We start from the raw sequence: 21167 nt of genomic DNA on the forward strand, positions 1-21167 counted from the left end.
GCTTCTGAACTTATTGCCATGATTCACCAGGATCCCATTTTGATGGAATAAGAATGACGAAGATTTGGAAGGACAGATGGGTGAGTTAGCTACCTTTATGTGATCTGTTACATGTTGTTTTTCAATAGAAAATTGAGTTTAAAAAAGATCAGGTGGTAGATCAGCTAGTTGAGTCTTCAGAATTTAGTTGAAACTTTTATTCGATTCAACCTAATTCTGAATCTGATAGAATTAAGGGCATGTTTAGTTGGAGGGAATTGGACTCTAAAATTGAAATGTGAATGAGTGACTCACATTGCAGATGTTTGCTTGGGAAAGATCTCATTCCCATTCTAATTCTAGAGGGAACAGGAAAGCCCTAATCCCTCAACATCCAATCCCTATTCTTTCTTGGTATTTAAATTCTGATTTCAATGCCAATTCCAGTCATGAACCAAGCACATCATGGGATATAGTCATCTCCATTCTCATTCCAATCCATTCTAATTCCCATACTAATTCCAGTTCCAGTTGCAAATCAAATGTGCCCTAAATGGAGATGGTCCTCCGGAGGTTTCATCAGGAACTCATTATAAATTTCTGAACTTTAGTGGCAAGTTGGAAGCAAATATTTCTTCTACTTAGAAAATCCATGCGTGGTCTTCGTCTAGTTAGCTTTGAAACAGAAAATCCTGGCTGCTGAAAATCTTACTAACCGGTCTTGTCTGCCTCCATCAAATGCATTCTTTACAACAATATTAAAGAGTCTCCTCACCATCCTTCTTAATGTGCCCTTTTTTACAAGGAAAATATGAAGCTATCATACATATTCTAAATTGGCGAGGTTGGCCAGGTTCATTGCTATCATTCTGGGAGATCCAGACATAAGAAGAATTCATAAAAGAAATGCTCCAGACCTGGCTAGGATATATTGGCAGCCGCTGTTTGGTGGAAAATTTTGTAAGGCAGGCATGATAAAATTTATAAGTTTGCTACCAAATCAGAAATTTCTATTGTGGAAGACGGTATAAATTCTTTGGCTTCTTGGGGATTCCACCGTTCCTTCAAAGTATGAGAAAGATGTGTTTCATTTGAAAAATGAAATGGGGCTCTGGACATAGTAATAGATCAGATATGAGCCTTCAAATTAGAAGATCACACTTCTTCAGAGACATGAACATATTTTCAGGACAGAAAGAAGGCCTTGACAAGCAGGAGAGCCTGCCCAAAAAACCAAAAACTGTCTCAGAGCAGCCTGTATCATCTACCTGGAATCACATCCTTTTCTTTTACCAAAAAACTACGACAGTTTTTGGTCTTTTGGGCAGGCTCTCCTGCTTGTCAAGACCTTCTTTCTGTCCTTTTTTTTTTTGTGTGTCTTTTGTGTCTCTTTTCCTCGTTTCTGTTGATGGGTTTCCCTCCCTCCCTCCCCTTTGTTCATGAAATGATGGTGCCTTTGCACTGTTTCAACTTTCAAGCCACCCATAGCCACACAAGCTGCACCACTGAAGATATATAGAAAGTTTTAAATAAAAGAAGGCATGTCATGATGGATTCTCCACTTTGATTTAATAATAATTATTTAAAAGAAGGCGTGACATATACATTTGTTTTATTACTATTATGTGGTTTAACAATAGATGGCAGTCATTGTAAGAGAATATTATGTTATTCAAACTTTTTTCCGAAATTTTCATCTTCATCATGACATGTCTGTTGTTTTGCCTGTTGCCTGAACATTATAGGTGGAAAATCGTATTCGAGGAACCATGATTCCCCGTAGATCTAAAGTTTGGAACAGGCATGTAGCTAAAAGATATTTAGATGCCCATCTAGATTATCCACATGTAAACCTAAGATGAGTAGAAACAATAACTTGAAGCTATTATATGAATGAAAAACAGATGGGAGGGTGAAAATAGGCAAACAAGCAATTCATTCAGGAATCTGAAATTTGATCGATACAACAAAAGACGTTCTAAAAGAATTGCATTATCTGGCACAAAACTATGGTTGTTAAACGCAATTTTATATGGTTCTCCACCAACATGCCATTTCAGATAGAAATCCTGTCCAAATGCCATACACTATTAATAATTTTTTTCCCAAATTTTCTCCATTCTCAAACTTCAGTAACCAAGCCATCGCCAAGTAGAAATTTAATGCTGAACATGAACCCGTACCATTTAACGAGTGGCATATTTAAAAGAAGACCTGCAGTAATAGAAGGATGTTAGATCATTAGGCATCTGTATTGAAAATCATGCGTCAGCAGAAGAAATATTATGTAACAACAAGATAATCTTCTTAAATAAGTAAAAGATGGCCTTGGCTTGTTTCTGATGTTTAGCAAGAATACATATTTGATCGACCAGGTACCTTCTAGCCCATGACATATCTGTAGTTCCCAACATTAGTTCAAATGAACTGCTTCAGAAACTCCGTCGCTACTAGACGTCCTCGTGTGTTTACTGATAGTTTCAACTCACTGATTTCTTTGTCAATGTCCTATATCAACAAAATTAGAGGTCACAACAACATTAAAACAAGAAAGGCATGCTGAATCACATGAAGGACTCTTGGCCGCATGACGTGAACATCTCATGTCACTATAATTTACTGGAAGATGAATCACTGTCAGATCACATTTCAGTGACCATTCCACTAACACTCAATGTAGATTTTTTTGGGAATCTCCAACCTCTTTAGATATGGCATGGTTATTAGAGACACCAGGATCACATGGCATATGATGTGAAAAGTACAAAGCATATCTAGCTTACACAAGAATGTCTACCTTGCTTGTGTTGATCTCCTGAATCATCTGACTCAAACAGCATAACTGTAGTTGTTAATGAAGCATTTTCAGCCCTAGCAACTAAAGAATATATGAGTAACATAAAATCCAGATGACTGGAATTGCCCCTTACTTTTTTGTATCGTTGTTAGGTTATTTATTTCAATAACTATTAAAACTTTTAAGTAAGCTTGTGGTATTTTATATTATACAAAATTTGTTCCGATTACATTCATCAACTATAACATGCTATTGAACAAGATAGTTTCAGCCAGATGATTCAAATTTCTTAATTAAATATTTCAAACATGCAAGATTTCACTTTAAATCATGCATTGCTTGTAGATGGTATCAAACATCTATTAGACAATATTATTGGCTGATATGTTGTGAACCATATATGAATCTAACAGCTCAATAAGGAACCATATGGAAATTAAGAGAGAAAATTAAGTTGAAGAATTAGGAAATATTAACATCTTTTCTTTTTTTATTGGAAAGAAGGAGAGACCAACCAAATTTTGATAAAAGAAGGGAGTGCAATAATTAAAATCCAACTACATTATTTTCATAAGCAATTATTTTGTAAAAAATAAAATTGATGGAATCAGAGAATTATGTATCTAACAATTCATTGGCTAATAGTACTATTATGTTTTAGCTAGCCTTAAACAACAAAACCATGTCTTTTTTTTAAAAAAAAAAGGAAAAAAAAGTTCTCCAACACAACAGGTCCCACATGAAATAGTCTCGAACTTGATGGACAACATCACACACAAGAGCCAATGCAGCAGAATGAACTTTAGTGATTAGCAAAAGATATTTTACCTCCATAAATTGCACAATGAAATCTATTAGTTTGTGCTTGTGCATATCCTCGCAATGATAATTTGTTATAAGAAAACTAATATCATAACCCTGTAAAAGAACACCCAAAGAATACCCATGTTATATTTCTTTTATTTGAGAAGAAAACTATAAGATTAAAGATCTATGAAAATCAAAGATTGAATAGTATATGCAGCTGGAGAACTTCAATGAAATCTAGAAAATATTTCTAATAAGCCATTGGACAGCACACAAGGGTGAAGAAATAATCTAGAAGCTTGGAAATGTTCTCACAAGAAAGCCCTAGTAAAGTGTTCACAGGATTCCCAATTTTCAAGTTTCAAACTGGCATAAATGATGAAAAATTAAGACATTGCACATGTTTCAAGCATGAAGCATGCTAAAATACTGTACAATATTTGCTTGTAACTGCAATATAAATTTATTCTCATTCATGTAATAGGAATCAAACAGACCAGGAAGAAATTCAATCCAATGATTGTAGAAGGAAAAAGAAAAGATCTCCCATACATGGATCAAAGTGGTCAGATTCCTTACAATTAGGCCCAGCTCTGAGTATCACACCTTGGAGATAGGCCATGAATCACAAGATAGCTTCAAGGTGCCTGCAACTTATATGGTAATAAGGGGCTCCTCTTCATTTAAAGAATTTCTATTTTATAGTTGAGTAACCTAAATTCATATCTCATAAGATTACATGTGAAATATCTGCAACACATTAAAAAAAAAAAAAGTACCCTGCTGAGATTGCATGTGGGCAATTTAAGTCACTCTTTAAAGTCATCACTTTTAACAAGTCTATAGAAGAAAAATGACAATAAGAGTAAGATGGTCAGGCACATTGTGCAATGTTGTGATGTCAAGACAGTTATGACATAGTACAAACACGCCAAGTACAGGGTTGATCCCATGAATGGTATAAAATATTGAATGTAATGATGGTCCAGCACCAAAATAAGAGGTTTTTGGTCGCACAATGTATGTTTCAGATTTATTTTATGATTTTGGAGATCAGCTTAATGGTGACAAAAATATAGTAGCTCATACAAGCACATCTTAAAAAGGACTGCATCTAGATCAGATGTGAGGATAGATTCCAAGTAGAGGAGGGATGCACTGCAAGTCCTTAACTCTGTCAGACCATATTGTCACTCATGTAAGATAAAATAATGTCTGACATAGAAAAACCAAGGCAGAAGGGAAGTTTTTGGCCCTCAAAATGAACACTAAGAACTTCTATGCAACTTCATACCAAGAAATTTGCTGTTCACCTATTGCTTGGCTCTTGCAACTTTCCTTTGCATTCATCTTTGGGTTTACATTAAATAACACATAAAAAGGAAAAAATTAGTTTTGAGGTCAAGGTTGATTTATAAGGAATAGATAGATAGGAGAGTAAGAATGATATTGGTCTCAATACTATCTTCCTTTTTGTTTTTTTTTTGGGTTGGGGGGGTGGTCAGCCGAAACTTTGTATAATTGAACTAACATGCACGCAGATAAACAAATAATTCTTCATGAAAGAAAGATAAGGTACCTTAGCTCTGAAATATGGTGATTTTACAAGAGATCTATTATTATATTGATACTATGAATAACATTATTATTTCTTGAACTCACACTAGGTTTGACTCAAAAACTGAAGTCTATAATTATGTCATGAATCACACAAACTCATGTAGGTGATAGATTACATTTACCATGAATGTTCATGCATATGCAAGAGCATATATACGCTATCCACGTTGCTTACTCAAATTGAAGTCATCTCGACAACTTGTCATATTGCACATAAATGTCCATATCCATATTAATCACATTATAACAAAATATATAATACTGAAATTTAAAATGATAAGTAACACTGTAAACCTCATAAAGCATGACTAATAGAAACGCAGTAAACATCTTTTACAGAGAAAATTATGCAGCTAAACTAATTGAGCATATTCAAGTTTTATCCTAAATTGAACTAACATAAAAAAGAATACCTGCACTGGCTTTCTTCTCAAAACTTGGAATGCCTCTGCCCTCATTGATAAAAATCTAAGGAATTTTTTGGCAAGTATGTTCTCAAGCTCATCTGCCTGCTTTACCTGTACAGGAAACAGATAGACATGAACATATAGTGTATGTTTGCACGATTGTGCATGCAACCTTATGTGCTTGTACACAAATATATCATTTTGTGCTTGCATAGATGATATTTTAGTTTTGGGAACCAACCCAAGTATAGTAAATGATATAAAATCCTATATGTCTAACAGTTTTGAAATGAAAAGCCTAGGAGAAGACAATGTAATCTTAGGAATGACATTAATTCGACCATACAAAGGAATAACTTTAAACCAATCTGTTGCAATAGAAAGATTTTAAAGCAAATTAACTACCTTAACAGTAAGCCCATGTCAACACCATATGACCTAATTTGCATCTTAAGAAGAATTTAGGACAATTTATATCACAATCAGAATATGCTCAGATAATTAGATCTTTACTGTATGCGCATGCCTCAACAAGACGTATAGTAACAGCCTAACAGGTTCTGTTCATGGATATATTAGCACAACCAGTCATGTCTGCAAGTTGATGCATCACATACAGTTCAAGGTTTAGTTACATAAAGTGCTTGGGCTTGCATGATAACGGACAAGATTGTTTGAGATGACCAACAACAAGCAAGACAAGTACACTCCTATGCTAACACAACAAACAGAGCAGCATTAGCAAAGTAATGAGAGGTACGCAAGGATTACTGACACAATCTAAGCCTGCAAGCAAGCAACACTATGATATGCAGCCCCACTTAATGGTGGATTTTATGATGATTGCCCTGCATAAGTGCAGTCAGTCATCTATAGAACTCACCAAGGTACATCAGCATACATATTACTGCTTCCTTTGTCAAGTATATTTGATCAGGATATGCTAAGCTCATAATAGTACTTCTCATTCCCGTTCACTATTGAGACATAATGCTTGGAAGTGGAGTAAAAGTAGGCATTAGTTTAAAAACAAAAAAAAAAGGTAAATTTCTAATTCTTGGATATGTATTTGACCTTTTTGCTAAAATCACTGACAGATGAGCTGCTAGCATAGAGCATCTATGTTGGAGCTATTCTTTTCACTAACTAAACCAATATATTTTGAAGTATGATTGATTACACGACTTTTTCAAAATGAAGTTTCATCTTTCATCATGTCTAGATGAAGACAGTATTATCAATTATTTGTGTTTTCTAAGATAGGTGAGTTGGAAGATGAGAAAAACACATATAGAAGCTTGTAACCTAAACATGATAACATATTAGAAGACCTTTTGGCTTAATCTGGGCCTTTTCTGTAATAATGAGTTGAGCAAGTGAAGGATAGTACTTATTTTCTATTCATTTTATTGTAACTAAACGTACTTTTGCATCTATATAAAGCAAGATTTGGCACATGACATGAGTCAGTTGTTTGATGAATTTTTACAATGTCTCATGATTTTTTAATCAGGCATGTGCTTATCAATTAAGCAATGCGAGCCCTCTAGCTTATGCATGAACCAACCATTTCTATTTCTTAGAAAGGTCATAAAAAGTGAGCTCACATATAGGAAAAGTTTTATTCTAACAACGGACCAGATCAATCTTATGATCACATTTATTACTTTGGATCCACAACTAAAAGTTCTCGAATTTGCTGAAACCATGCTATGGGTTTAGTTGATTAGGACAAATTATCAGCCATTGTTGGATGAAATACAAGAAAAACAGGAGTTCTTACAAAGAAAAAAGAGTTAGAAATATTATTTCTTTTGCAAATCTAATTACAGAGCAGCAATAGCACCTCTATTGCTGTTCAAAAGAGGCACAAACTTATTGTCCTAAAAGGAATAGGATTCATCCTCAACCTTTTTTCCACAAAGATAAAGAATAGAAAAGACACTTCCATATTTACGGGAGAAAATTGAGAATAAAAGATTAGTGGATGAATGACCAATTACATGGACCCCATAAATCCAATGTACCACCCAGGGCTTGCCGAACTGGGCAGTTCAAGGCATACTAAATAAGACCAACTAGGAACCTCAATGGTTCAGCCATCTGATTCAGTCCCAAGTCAAAACCAATCTGAACAAGGTTGAACCATTTGGTTCTGCCCGATTTCAAGCAATCTTGAGCTGTTCCAAGCCGAACCAAGTGCTCGGGGCTTTCTAAGTCACAAGTTATGACTCCTAATCCTCTCCTCTCTCCGAGTCCTAATCCTCTCCTCTCTCCCCCCCCCCCAAAAAAATCCTCCTCACCTCGTCCCTCTTTCCTCTCTCAATCGTCCTTTCCTCCTCTCCCCTCTCACAATCCTCACCTCTTGCAAGTCGCTACTCCTTCCCCTCGCTAGAGTTAGGGTTTCATCACATCCACCATTGCCGACGATGATAACGATGACGATGACAACCAATAACCACCATCTCTCTTATCTTCTCTCTCACCATTCAGCCAACAATGACAATGATGATGATGACGATGATGGTGACACGCTCGTCCCTCTCTCCCTACCTCTCCCCATCCCTCCCCCTCTCCCCATCCCTCCCACTCTCCCTTCCATGGTTCCTGTATGCCTCTGATCAGTATGGTATGTACCTTTACCATATTGAACTGGTCCAATCAATTCAACCTCCAATATTGGATCGAAGAACTTTGGTACCCCCTAATAGAGTGTCATCCAATAGTTCCTCAGAAAAGTTGCTATTGCCTCTTTTTTCCCTTCATTTCACCTATAATACGTTTGGAAGAAATGGCGATTTCGAGTCCAACAAGAAGGCCTTGATATACAAGTTGGAATACAATACAATTTAAAAATTTAGGCCATTAAGTTTTGCGCTCAGTTATCCATATCGATCCAACTACCTCTCACAAATTATTCCATGCGAGATTAAACCTCGCCCATGATTGTCAGCATTCTCTCTCTTCACCTGTTAACCAATTTAACTTCTCACTACAGTCTAATCCACTACAACTCTCTATCAAACTCTACACCCAATGACTCTTGCATGCACCACATGTTACCACTCTAGTCCAATACTCTTGCACCCAGAGTTATCTCTCCAGTCCAAGAGCCCACTCTCCAAGTGCCATGATACACTTTATAATAAAGAAACACTGCTATTTTCTTCTTGTAGTAGGAAAAGGGAAGCACCAGATCTGAGTCTGTCTCAAACTTGGTCATCTGACATGGCAATAAAGCCACGATCCAATATTCTCCATCTTGGCTTTAATTACCAAGCCCACCAGGAGAACAGCAGAAGTACTCAATCTCACCTCTCAAACAATACCACTCTTCGCCTGGGGTAACAGCTAACTCATCTTCTAGCTTCCCACAAACTCGAGCACCGCCCAAATCCGCATGTCCTACTACTTACAGCTTTCTTCCAAAACTCCTCAGGAAAACTGCATCTATCACTATGGCTTAAACACTCTAGATGATTGGCTCTCTGCATCTCATCATCCCAAGAATCACATCACCTCGCCATACACACTACCAGAACTCCATCTACAATGGTCCATCTGACCAAGCGATATATATTAGTGCAGTTCTTTCCTTTCACCAACACCATGATGCCACATATCACATTCGAAACTCCACCTTGTGCTAAACACCCACAACCTCACAAGTCTAATGCACAAAATGAAATCAGATTCTTGTGCATCTTTGGGACATACAAGTAGAGTCCAAAAACTGGATAAAACAACAGAAAATGATGGAAAATAAAACTGACATGGCACACAAAGAATTAACATGGTTCATCCAAATTCTAGGTTACATCACCAGGGGAGCAGGAGATCCACTGAACATAGTACAGGCCTTTTACAAGAGTTCATCAAAAAAATAACCCAAAGAAAGTACAAGAAAGATAAATATAAAATGAGATCTTACTGACAAATCTAACAGAGAAACACATCATTAAGAGAATGCCAGGATGTCGAGACCAAAAAAAAAACCCTCTCCCTCTTTCTCTCCCCCCCTCCTCCTTTTCCTCCCCTTACATTCTCCTTATTTTTCTCCTTTCTCTCCACCCACGTTTACAGCTGAGTCATAGATTTCTTTCCGCATCCCACTCAGAGTACACACTATCCTGTTAGACATCCAGATCTTGATCATCCTTACACCATCGATCTCACAAACTGAACCATCAGCCAACTGAACAGTGCCCTCCTTTACCTCCAAAGAATCAAACTAATCCCTCCTAGAGCAATCATGGTAAGAACTACCAGAATACAAAATCCTAGTATCATTATAAGTGCCCATACCTCCAGGGGCTGTAAGAACCTCTCCAACATCACTATCATCAGTATGCTTAGATGCCATTACTGCATCCGAAGAACCACCATCATTCTTCTGCTTCTATGCATGCTACGGACACAATCATCTACTATGGTCATACTCCTTAGAGTGATAACACTGGACTCTACCCTTATCTCTAGACTTGGATCTTGACTGTGCACTACCAGATCCTTTCTCTAGTGATCTTCCTATTGCTGCCAACATGCTACTTGAAGAACTCACCTGACTACTCTTCCATCAAGCCTCCTCAGCAGCCACTACCAACACCACAAAATCCATGTTGAGAACCATTTCACCACTGAAGTTCATGATCAGATCATCTGATGAATCAAGCATCGAGTCAAGCAATATGGCAGCTTTCTCATCACCTTTGATCACAACCTCAACTGTTGTTAACTAGCTAATATATATTAAACCGATTCAACTGCTCTTGCAATTAAGCTCCCCTCTGCATCCTCAAGATGTAAAACTGCCTTTGACAAAAATTCTTATTTGGCAAAAATTTTCCCTCATACATGCTCCTCAACTTTTCCCACAATCCTTTCTCTATGGTCCACCTTTTTTCTAAGACCATGCATGAACCTGTGCTAAAACTCAGTGCCTTACTCCATTGGGTCCACTTGCCACACATACTCAACACACCATGGCCACCACACCTTAGCTTTACCAGCTCGCATGTTACCATTTTTTTCCAAAAAGCTACAAATTTTAGCATCTTTACAGCTTCAAGAGTTTGCCTGGCATTGTCAACCAGCTACAGTGATACCACTAGTTGGGGAGAACTAGGGAGTCCCAAGTCCAACCAGGAGAAGGCCTTGATATACAAATTGGAACCCAATACAGCTTAAAAGCTTAAGCTATTAAGTTTTGGGCCCCATCATCTATGTCAAGTCATCTACCTCTCACTAATTATTCCATGTGAGATAAACTTCACGTCAATCCTCAATATATTATTCTTTCACCTATCCTTCACCCTTTCCTTCTATTTCTTCTCCTAATTTTCCTTTCGTTTCTCCATCGTCTTCCATCTTTTGTCATACTTCTCTTTGTTTTCACCTCTTTCCTCTTTGCCTTGGCCAAACCACTCTTACATCCCTTAAAATTACAATGAATTTCCTATCTTCTTCAAAGAACGGCAAAAAGACATTCTTTCATGCAATTTAAGCTCATTTATTGTGATATTGAGTAATAAAATTGAAACCTATTTAGTCATTGCAATTGCATTACATATGATAGATGTAAAAATAAGTGTAAATGATCATAACTATCTACCTCAATTTTCCTTTGAGATCCAAAGAATAATATAATGTTCTTTGATTTAAACACCAGCATTAATATCCATGCAAAAAGGAAGCAATATCTTTGCTTTAGAGCACAAAATAGAAAACAAATAACTAAAAATGTCTCGCAAGATACCCATTATCTTCATTACCTTCATGCTTATACGGATAGAATTGATGGATGTCTCTATCAAACACTTTTCAGCCTCATTACGACATATCAAGACCTGTAGTAGAAAGCACAAAAAATAGTACTTCATAAATGATTACACATTTTAGAATCGTTATCTTTAACATGAATAGCTTGGGCTAGACTTTCAAAGCTTCAAGGATCCGATATATCAGATTCTGTTACTGCTGCAGAAGTTGTGTTCTCTTAACAATACAGGTCAGTTCTTGGAGAACCTTGCTTTTATAATCTAGCAAATAAAGAACATTAAGAAAATCAAAGAAGGAAAGAAAACATTATGTAGAAATACAGGCTTTGCCTAAAACTAGTGGGAATAAAGAAAAAGGAACCCAGAATAGTTAAAGAAGGCAAACCAGCATCTCAAGCACGTTGAATATGCTAGTGTTGAAGAAAGAGAAAGGATTAAATTAACTTTAGGGCATCTTTTAGCAATCTGTTCTTTGGAAAATATCTGATATATCATCATCCTCCATCACACTGTTCCAAATGGAAAACCCCCATCTCATGGGTTCATTATCTCCCCTACATAATAGACTAATGCATTAACTGCTGTGAGCATAATATCAAACTTAAAAAATTTGATGACATATATGTGAGCTCTTTAACATCCATCACAAGATAGACTAGATTAAATGACATCAGCCATCAATGTTCCCTTAAAACTCATGAAAGGCTCCATAGGTTTCATAATGAAAGCTATTTACTGTGATGCCATGTCTCAAACAATGTTACAGATGATAGATTATTCAGATGCAAGGCCTAAAACAATCATCAATTATATATCCAATCAAAACCTTCATTGGAAAAAAATAATAAAGAAATACATGAAAAAAGAATACAAGAAAGAACTAGAAGACAGGGAAAGAAGGTATCAAACAAAACGGAAAAAGGTCATCCAGATCTATTTAGTATATGTCGACCTCATTTCACATTTGCATGGGAAGCACTTCGTGGGTAAAATGACAATGATGGCCCCAACAACCAGCAAGCTCTCATGTGGTAACATTAAGCCTATGATGAATTTCTATAAGTTAATCCCACAACATATATATGGCTCAATTATTAAGATGTGTTAGAAATTAAAATTAAATAAATAGATTTGTCAGACATGATGTGTACTGACACACATTCTAAACCTGCAGCTGGGAATAGGGGATCTCCATATATTTGAACTTGTTAGCCAAAAAAAAATCCAAATTTATAATAAATATAGTAACAAAAAAAATCACAGAGTTAAGGAAGAAACAGATCACTTTTCTAATTACTAATCCATTAAAATCAAATGGTAAGTTATTTAACAAGATATGGTACTATTTCAGATCATTGATTACGTTTGCATCACCAGTCCACAATTACTAATCATGATATTATCCCCAGAACTTTCCAATTTACATACAGCCAAACGTGACTCCGCAACTTCATCAGCACATAGGGATTAAAATAAAAATCTACCTTTTACTTTTTTGAAGCTCAATGAAATAGCTCTTGACTACATTATGAAGGAGCATGAAGTAATCCAAATACAAAAGCAAAAAGCTACTTATGTAGTGTGAATGCCACCGTGCTCATGCCCCCAGTGTGTTGGCCTGGGCCACATGTCGGTACAGTACAGCATAGCGCACAGGACTTGAATATCTGCATCGCACTAGATCCTTGTATATGTTGAATTTAAAGAAAATAAGCAGCATTATGTGACCAAAATGACATAACTATACTCCAATGTAGACATGCAAAGATGGGTATACAACCCAACCAGCAAATTTAACCTTGTTGAACCCCTGGTGAGATACACAACCTTTGCACCGAAAAATAAGTTCAACATCACAAGTAATTTTTAAAAGTCAAAAACTACAATTCTGAAGACATATGAGAAAGAAATAGGACATCTAACAAGTAATGTCGATCAAAAAATTGACTCTTAATTTGAATCTACTCTCTTCTGGGAAGCATCATGTTTTTTGGTGATTCATCAAATATGATTTATTCTAACAATGAGCGACAGAACTAAACTGGACATAAGCTAATCATCCTACCAAACCTTTTTTTTTTTTTTGAGGAACATTTCAGGCATGTCACAACTAGGGTTCAAACCCTAGACCTCTCCCAAGAGTTGGATACCAACCAGCTAAGCTAAGACTGGTTCGCATATGACCTCATAAATTGCATGGAGTTGAAAAATGCAGTCTAAGCAGAATTATATATTATCAAAACCTTTGTAACCACTACATAGTGTAGATAATTGAACTGGCCATCCTTTCTTAGAGCATTCTAAAATGGTCCATTCTTTACAAACGAATGAAAAAAGAAAGAGGAGAGAAAAAAAAAAAGAAAATTCGGATGGAACTTGTAAAGGAGAACACAAAAAGTTTGCATGTTAAAGTAGAAAGATAGTGAGGAATACAAAACAGTGCAAGTTGTGATTTTGATAACTGACCTGAAATGATTAGGGTTCTATAACAAGATCATGAAATAGTCTATGTCAGAGTTGACAAACAGTATAAACTTATTCTACTGTTTCATAAAGTGCCATACCAAAAGAATGATTAGAAAGCAAAATATTTCACAATATTCTAGAAACAAGGAAGTTCTTTTTTCTATCAAACAGCTGAAAAAGAATAGCAAATAATACAAGAATTCTGGCCATGTCAAAAACTCTAAAATAATGTGCCTTTGCATTTTCATAATGTACCAAAATTCTTACCGGATTTAACAGAAGTTCTGGGCTTGTCCTGCAAAAAGTAAAAGAAAGATCAGATCCTTCAAAATTTAGTGCAGAAATGAAACAAGTTCCAGAGCACATTCATTAGCATGGCATGTGAATGATGGATCCTGGTTCAAGAAGCAAATTATCAAGATTAGAAAAAGATGCATGATCTCAAAACTAGATTTGTTAAAAAGGAGGGCAAAAGTGGAAATAAAGTATAAGACCCATGACTTCCATCAAACAAGTATATGATCAAAATGCCACATTCACGATTTCCTCTTTTTTGGTTTATTAATAAGATGCAGAATAAATCCATGTGGCTCAAAAACAATGCAAACCTTTCAGAACATTCAAGCAAAGATCAAGATGATGTGTTACATATAAAGTGATGCAAGTCTTAACCAACAAGCCTTGTCCCATTAATAATGGATTGATCTTTACATATAAAGGTATGAACCATAGTTTGATAGAGTTTCAGGGCCAGCTCTTGAACTTATATCAGCCCAATAGTGCAAAATTTTAGCCAAAAGCAACCTGTATGCTGGATTCGTGACAAGTTCAAGCTCAACCAACAAATAAAAAGTATAGCCATGAAAACAACAGTTTAATCATTAGGTTATATCAAACACTTGTACACTTTTTTGCCCTTGGCATATATTTCTGCAGATTCAATCTGGTCTTTCTGAAATGTAGCATAGAAAATGTGAATTCATCAAACAAATGCATCTATTTAGAAGCAAAACAAGCAAAGAAAGAGGAAACAATCATACAAAATTCCAGAGCAATTGAAACTTACTTTAGTTCAACCTCTGGCTTGTTATGTCTTTCAACTTCTTGACAAGGGAAATTCTATAAAAGAACCAACCAAATACATAATTAATGATAATTATATGCATTGGATGAAACAACAAGAGGAAGTTATTCCACAAACTTTTTTAGTAATGGAAAGAGTTTTCTGATTAGGTTTAGCCATCAAAATAGAGTATAGGAACATGCACAGAACACGCTTAAAAGTTAGAAACATGAGGCAGTCATTTTAAACTTCTATGCTTGATGCTCACTGCTTTTTCTATCATAAGCAGACAGAGTAACATGATATTCGCTAATGTCTCACCTATATGAAGGGCGCACTCCAATCATCTTACATATTTGCAAATATTTCAAAATGTTGTCTTTCCAAAAAAAAAAAACCATGGAATATTTCCACAGTCTGAAGCTGTCTATTTGACAAAGAGCTATCAAGGGTGAGAACTCATGCTTAAACAAATATTCGTTCAGCCTATCCTCCTGATTTGACAAGTCAATAAAACCTCCAAATAACATAAGAACCCCTTTGGACACACCCTATTCAGCAACTAGTCCCCGTACATGATTATTTTCATCTTCTAGTTTGGCTTCTCAAACATCATTCACATCCTGGTTAACCTTTACCATAAGCTTTCTTTTTATCATCCATTTGTCTACCCTCTTCTCCACTGATCTTCTTTCTCAGTGCCACCCCCTCCTTCAATGAACACCACTAAATTTTGCATCATGTGCCCTTATTTTGTCACTACTTCATGCAATCCCTTATTTCAGTTACATTTTTATTTTTAAATTAAAAAAAGCTTATTGGTTCCTATGATAGATAATTGAAGAAAAGCCCACCACCCATACCAGTAATTTATGTGTTTATTAAGAATCATCACCTCATAAAGCCAGCCTGCCCACCAACCACCAGAAAATCTCTGGTTCAACCTTCACCCACCTCACCCTCTCCTATATAAATCCTAACCCCTATCTCACTCTATAATCATAGCTCTCAAACTTTACATTCTCCTCTCACATAGAGAATCAGCTTCTCCCCTAACATCACATTAAGGTCAAACCTCTCTCCTTCTGCATCCACTGTGTGACCATCATCAGTGTTCAATTTTGATCTCCCCGATTTCATTTATCTTCAACAACGTATTGAATTTATTAAAAATATGCGAGGATGTGCCAACAAAGTACAATCCCTTCACCAAGCAAACAACGGTGACTGATTAGAACTCCAAATGTCCCATAAAGAATCACATCTATGCTCACGTATCATTCCTTTATCTTCGACCCCGAAACTCATTTCATCCAACAATTCCTGATTCCCTGTAATATTATTTTCAAATTTCGCCAAAATTATGAATTTCGTGAACCTTGGCAAGAACCAACTGCAAGACCACAAACTAAGATGAAGCCATGTTCAACAACTCCTTCCGATTACCATCAAAGGGATCACCTTACTTTCAGCATCAAAAAGTAATTCTTTATCAAGAAACGAAGAATATGTGGAGTGGAATACCTGCAGGCACATTGCAGCCTCCAGGGTGTTCCGAATGCACGTCAGATACAATCGGAGCGTGTTCGCCTGCAAATTATGCTACAAAAATGTTTAAAAAATCAACAAAATAGACAATGAGATAACTAATTTCAATTCGGCAATTGGTATATCGAGAATTTTTATCGATATAAAGAGATCGAGATGTTGAGTGTATGGATCAAAGAATGCCGGACTTAGAGACGGCGATTCCGACTGATGGGAGAGAAGAAAATTGATGAGAGAAGAGAAAAGATTAAAGAATTGGGGGAGAAGGAGAGAGTTTCGAGAGGGGAGGGACAGAGGTGAGCGGATTCGGCTTACCATGCTCGGAGCTGCGGTAGGGGCGGATGGGTTTCACCCCTAAGAGCCTCCGGGGAGAAATGTTGCTGCTAGCCTAGGAAGATAATTTATATTATGGGATGGTTCCATCTTACTTCACCGCAAGGGGATGTAGCTCAGATGGTAGAGCGCTCGCTTAGCATGCGAGAGGTACGGGGATCGATACCCCGCATCTCCACATCTATTTGTTTTTGAACTAATTCTGTGCTGTTAGGTCTCTTATTTTCTTTTGGACATCTATTTTCCCTTAACCTAAATAACCGTAACAATGAAATATTTGAAATATTTGTTTTTGAACTAATTCTGTGCTGTTAGGTCTCTTATTTTCTTTTGGACATCTATTTTCCCTTAACCTAAATAACCGTAACAATGAATATTTGAAAAATTAAAATGATTGTCAATTTAGAGGATCTTGGTTGTGAATCTGAAAACTCAAAAAAAAAAAAAAGTTAAATGTCTTAAAAGTTTGCTTGATGCTTTTTGTAAATTCATTATCATTAAAGCAATTACCTCTCATTAGATGTAAAGGGTTTGCATAAGATTCAATTGTATTCCCTAGAGAATAAATAAATATTTAATAAGATTATTTATCTCTCTCTCTCTTTCTCTCTCTCTTCTAGATGAATAGTTAATAAGCGCATTTAATAGATGAAGGATTTTGGCTAGGGCTTCAAAAGCATCACATATGCCGAAGTTATTAAAGCCAATGGAAGACCCTTCTCAAATCTATCAATTCAGTTCAACCCCTATTATCTGTTCGCATTTCACTGAATTTGCATGTTGCAAACTCCACTACCTTTGCATGTTGCAAACTCCACTACCTCCCTTTTGTCATCCACTTTGTTGTGTCATCTTCCCCATCTTACCATCATTCTTTTCTTCTCCTTCTTCTTGCCCTCTCAATGCCAACAATGATCATCCCTCCTATGCTTGTTTCTTGATTTTCATTGCAATCTTAACACAAGTCAGAGATCATAATTTGATGATCAATTTGACAGACTCTAACGAATATGCATGTTGGCAATGATTGCATATGTTTACACCATATTTCAGCTAATGATGGCATCTGAAGGTACGTTCATATTTAATCATATGGCAGGGCCAAAGTAGGATAGTGATGAGGTGTTGGATTTTGGTGTCGGGACATGTATGTATGTTTCAAAATTTTTTTTTTAAACAATACAGCAAAATAAAAGATTAAAACTTTTTTTAATCTAAATCATGTATACTTAAATCATAGAACACAAGAATCTCCTTCATTTACTGAAATTGGACACATGCTGAATTTTATGCTGAAATTGAATATATGATCGAATCACATATCTATTTCATAATTTCTTCTTCAAATCTGGATCTGAAAGAGAGTAGATTCTCTCTTAACCATCTAAGTGCTCGGCCTCTATGGGTATCCACTCAGAATCAGTCTGGAATAGCCCTCTTTGGTGTTGATCCTTCTTCTCTAAGAACAATCAGCCTGTAGATCTAAACGAAGCCTGGATCGCGATCAACTCTTTGATCCTTTCCTTGATCTTTTCTTCTCTTCTTTTCTTGTTTTTCTTTCCTTGATTATGAAGCAATCAAGAACTAAAAAATCAGCAAGCAAAGGGACGCCCAAGCTCCTCTTGGGCGTGGAGAAGTGGGATGCCCAACACCTTAGGCATTAGACTTCAAGGGGAGAAGAGAGAGAGAAGAGAGAGGCGGCATAGGGACCTTCTAAGTGAGGCATGGACTGCTGGAATTCAGAGCTAAAGAGCCTTAAGAAAAGTCCCTTTAAATAGGCATAAGGTTTGAATCCTATTCAAAACCAAACTACCACTTAATACAAGTCTTACTTACATTGGGAATCCTTATTCCTTTAGTTATTTGACCTCCTTTAGGAGATCCTTTAGGCATCAACTTTTGGAGCCCTTGCACCCACAAATACACACACTACATGGCTACCATAGGACATCCCAATAAGGTCCACACACCCTCTCTAGTGTGTGCACGTCCAACTTGATCAAATTAAGTGGCACCCAATCAAAACTATCAAAGAAATTGATTAAGGGTTTGAACCCTTAATTCATTTGATCCAAAACTCTAGGCACCTAATAATTGGAGCCCAATGAATCTAATTCTTTTAGATTATCAGCAGGTAATTAAATTTGAATTAATCTTATCAAATAAAAAATTTAAATACAAAGAAAAAATTGGGTTTAACATATGCTAGCAAGGTTATCCTGAGCTCAATAGAATTTCTCTAAACCCAATGGAGACTTTATAAGCTCAATTGCTTATTCCAGATCTAATTCTTTTATTATGTGACCCCATAGGTTCAATTCTATTTAGTAGTGAGATATACAATAATCTTTATCATAACATCATTGAAACTTCTTTCAGTGGGTCGGAACAGTTTCACTTTAACTCATCAAAGATTGTCGATCCTAAGCAACCCTAATGAGCTCTTACCATCTACTAGTGATACCTAACAGTATGTAGTGGCAACCCAGCAGAATCAAAAAAAAATCTCAAAATATAGTTCACATGTGATTCAGTCCTTCTATCATGAGTCTCGACTAGGTGGCAGGTCATAGATAAATCGTCAAACCTCATTATCAGTCATATGATAGATTCGATCAGCTCAAGTCTAATTGCGATCTTTATAAAAATTCTTTTCCATCAATCACACTACTGTGGCCACAGACTCTCGACTTAGCCTCTCAAATTTCATAGGACTACTCCTCTTTATCAAGATCGATAGATGTCATCAAAATGCGCATCCTACTCTTACAGTAGACCAACTATCGCCAACATCCACTACAAAAACTCATTGAGATCATGTTTATGTGTCAGTCAAACTCCAACAGTCTTACTACGAGCAGTCGTACTATCACAGATCAAAAAATCATTCATACAAGTACAGCATCGAGATAATCACTGATGATTGAGTAGAAATTCAAGTGATCTTCATATGATCATGCTCAGTACTAGTTATTCTCTGACAACTATCCGCACTCGTCGCTCAGTATCTCTACACTATAGATTAAAGACTCATCTATCCCGAAAGAAGTGATATGTGCATCGATCTATTTGGATCGATCACCATTTTCATGATGATACTATGATCGAGATCATTTAGGAATTATATATATATTTTTAATTCTCAATATTTTGAGAATATATATCAAAATATTAATTTCATGAATGATTCAAAGATACATCATACTTGAATGAAAATTAAACTTGCCCATTTATTGCTTAAATCAATATATTAAGTACAAAATTATGTCCTAAAAGTATTATAATGTGTCAACTAGATTGACTTCTAGGACATACATCTAACAATCTTCCACTTGGACTAAAGCCAATTGATCATTAATCTAAATCCCATCTTCTCAAGGTGGACTTCCATCTTTGGCTGGCTCAATTGTTTTGTCAGCGGATCTACCACGTGATCCATGGAGTCTACTTTTTGCATCTCAACATATTTTCTTTTGAGGTAGTCGCGTATACTGTTGCTCTATGTACTTGAATTTCTGATGAGATCTAGGCTCCTTAGCGAAGGCTATAGTATCGTTGTCTTTGCAGTACATTTTCATAGCATCTAATGGTATGATATTCAATTCTGCAACTAACATTAAAATTATATTTTATTCTACAAATCTACAGTGTACTCAACTTTCATTGATCGATTGTTTGGAACATTTCCAACATACCGAACCAACATCGCATAAGAATACACTCTAATGTAGGCATTCTATCATCAGCATCCATGTATCCTCACACTCCTAACTCTGTCCATTCTCCAAAAATCAAAAATACATCCTTAGTCCTTTTCAAGTACTTAAGAATATTTTTACAGCAATCCAATACTTCTAAACTGATTCGACTGATATCTGCTTGTGATACTCACAGCAATAGCTATATCAGATCAAGTACATAACATGGCATACTCCTATGCCCAAGAGATAGAAGTCCTCTTTTAAGTTGCATTTGATAGCTGACAATTTATCCAGATTGCTGACAATTTAAATTAGACCCACCAAATTACTGTGTTTTGTATGCTTTTTAGGTGGCAATCCAGATTACCTTGGCAATCTAAATTACCTCCTGAGAGATAATTTGGATTGCCTTAAGGAGAGATGGCTATCCAGATTACCACTTGTTTGGTAATGTTATAAAAAAAAATTGGATAAAATTATCCTTCAAAAAAAAATCATATAAAACCCATCTCTCCACCCCCTTCTCCGACGGCTCTCACCCTCCCCTTATTATATATAATAATATAATATATTATATATAATATAATATATTATTATTATATTATTATTATATTTTTATAGTAACTATATTATATTACAATAATATAGTATATGATCATATATTATAAT

At 36.0% G+C, this 21167-nt stretch overlaps 1 protein-coding gene and 1 non-coding gene across 3 annotated transcripts; one reads left to right on the forward strand and one right to left on the reverse strand.

Moving 5' to 3' along the window:
- Positions 1-1898: 1898 nt before the first annotated feature.
- Positions 1899-16861, reverse strand: LOC105049656 (actin-related protein 2/3 complex subunit 4). Of its 2 annotated transcripts, none has more exons than XM_010929385.4 (9): positions 16780-16861; positions 16441-16506; positions 14920-14972; positions 14121-14148; positions 11382-11456; positions 5617-5721; positions 3605-3694; positions 2359-2487; positions 1899-2193 (listed from the first exon to the last, which is right to left on the reverse strand). In XM_010929385.4, exons 1-8 carry the CDS (start codon positions 16780-16782, stop codon positions 2398-2400), a joined length of 510 nt encoding a protein of 169 aa, XP_010927687.1. In that variant the 5' UTR covers positions 16783-16861; the 3' UTR covers positions 1899-2193; positions 2359-2397. The 2 variants fall into 2 exon arrangements, with proteins under 2 accessions (XP_010927687.1, XP_010927686.1); XM_010929384.4 differs by having other exon boundaries at positions 16441-16518; positions 16780-16811.
- Positions 16862-16902: 41 nt separating this feature from the next.
- Positions 16903-16975, forward strand: TRNAA-AGC (transfer RNA alanine (anticodon AGC)). Its single transcript has one exon. It is a non-coding gene; the product is annotated as a tRNA-Ala (tRNA).
- Positions 16976-21167: the final 4192 nt, after the last annotated feature.

The sequence above is a fragment of the Elaeis guineensis genome, chromosome 8 (genome assembly GCF_000442705.2).
Source record: "Elaeis guineensis isolate ETL-2024a chromosome 8, EG11, whole genome shotgun sequence".
In the NCBI taxonomy this organism is placed as follows: Eukaryota; Viridiplantae; Streptophyta; class Magnoliopsida; order Arecales; family Arecaceae; genus Elaeis; species Elaeis guineensis.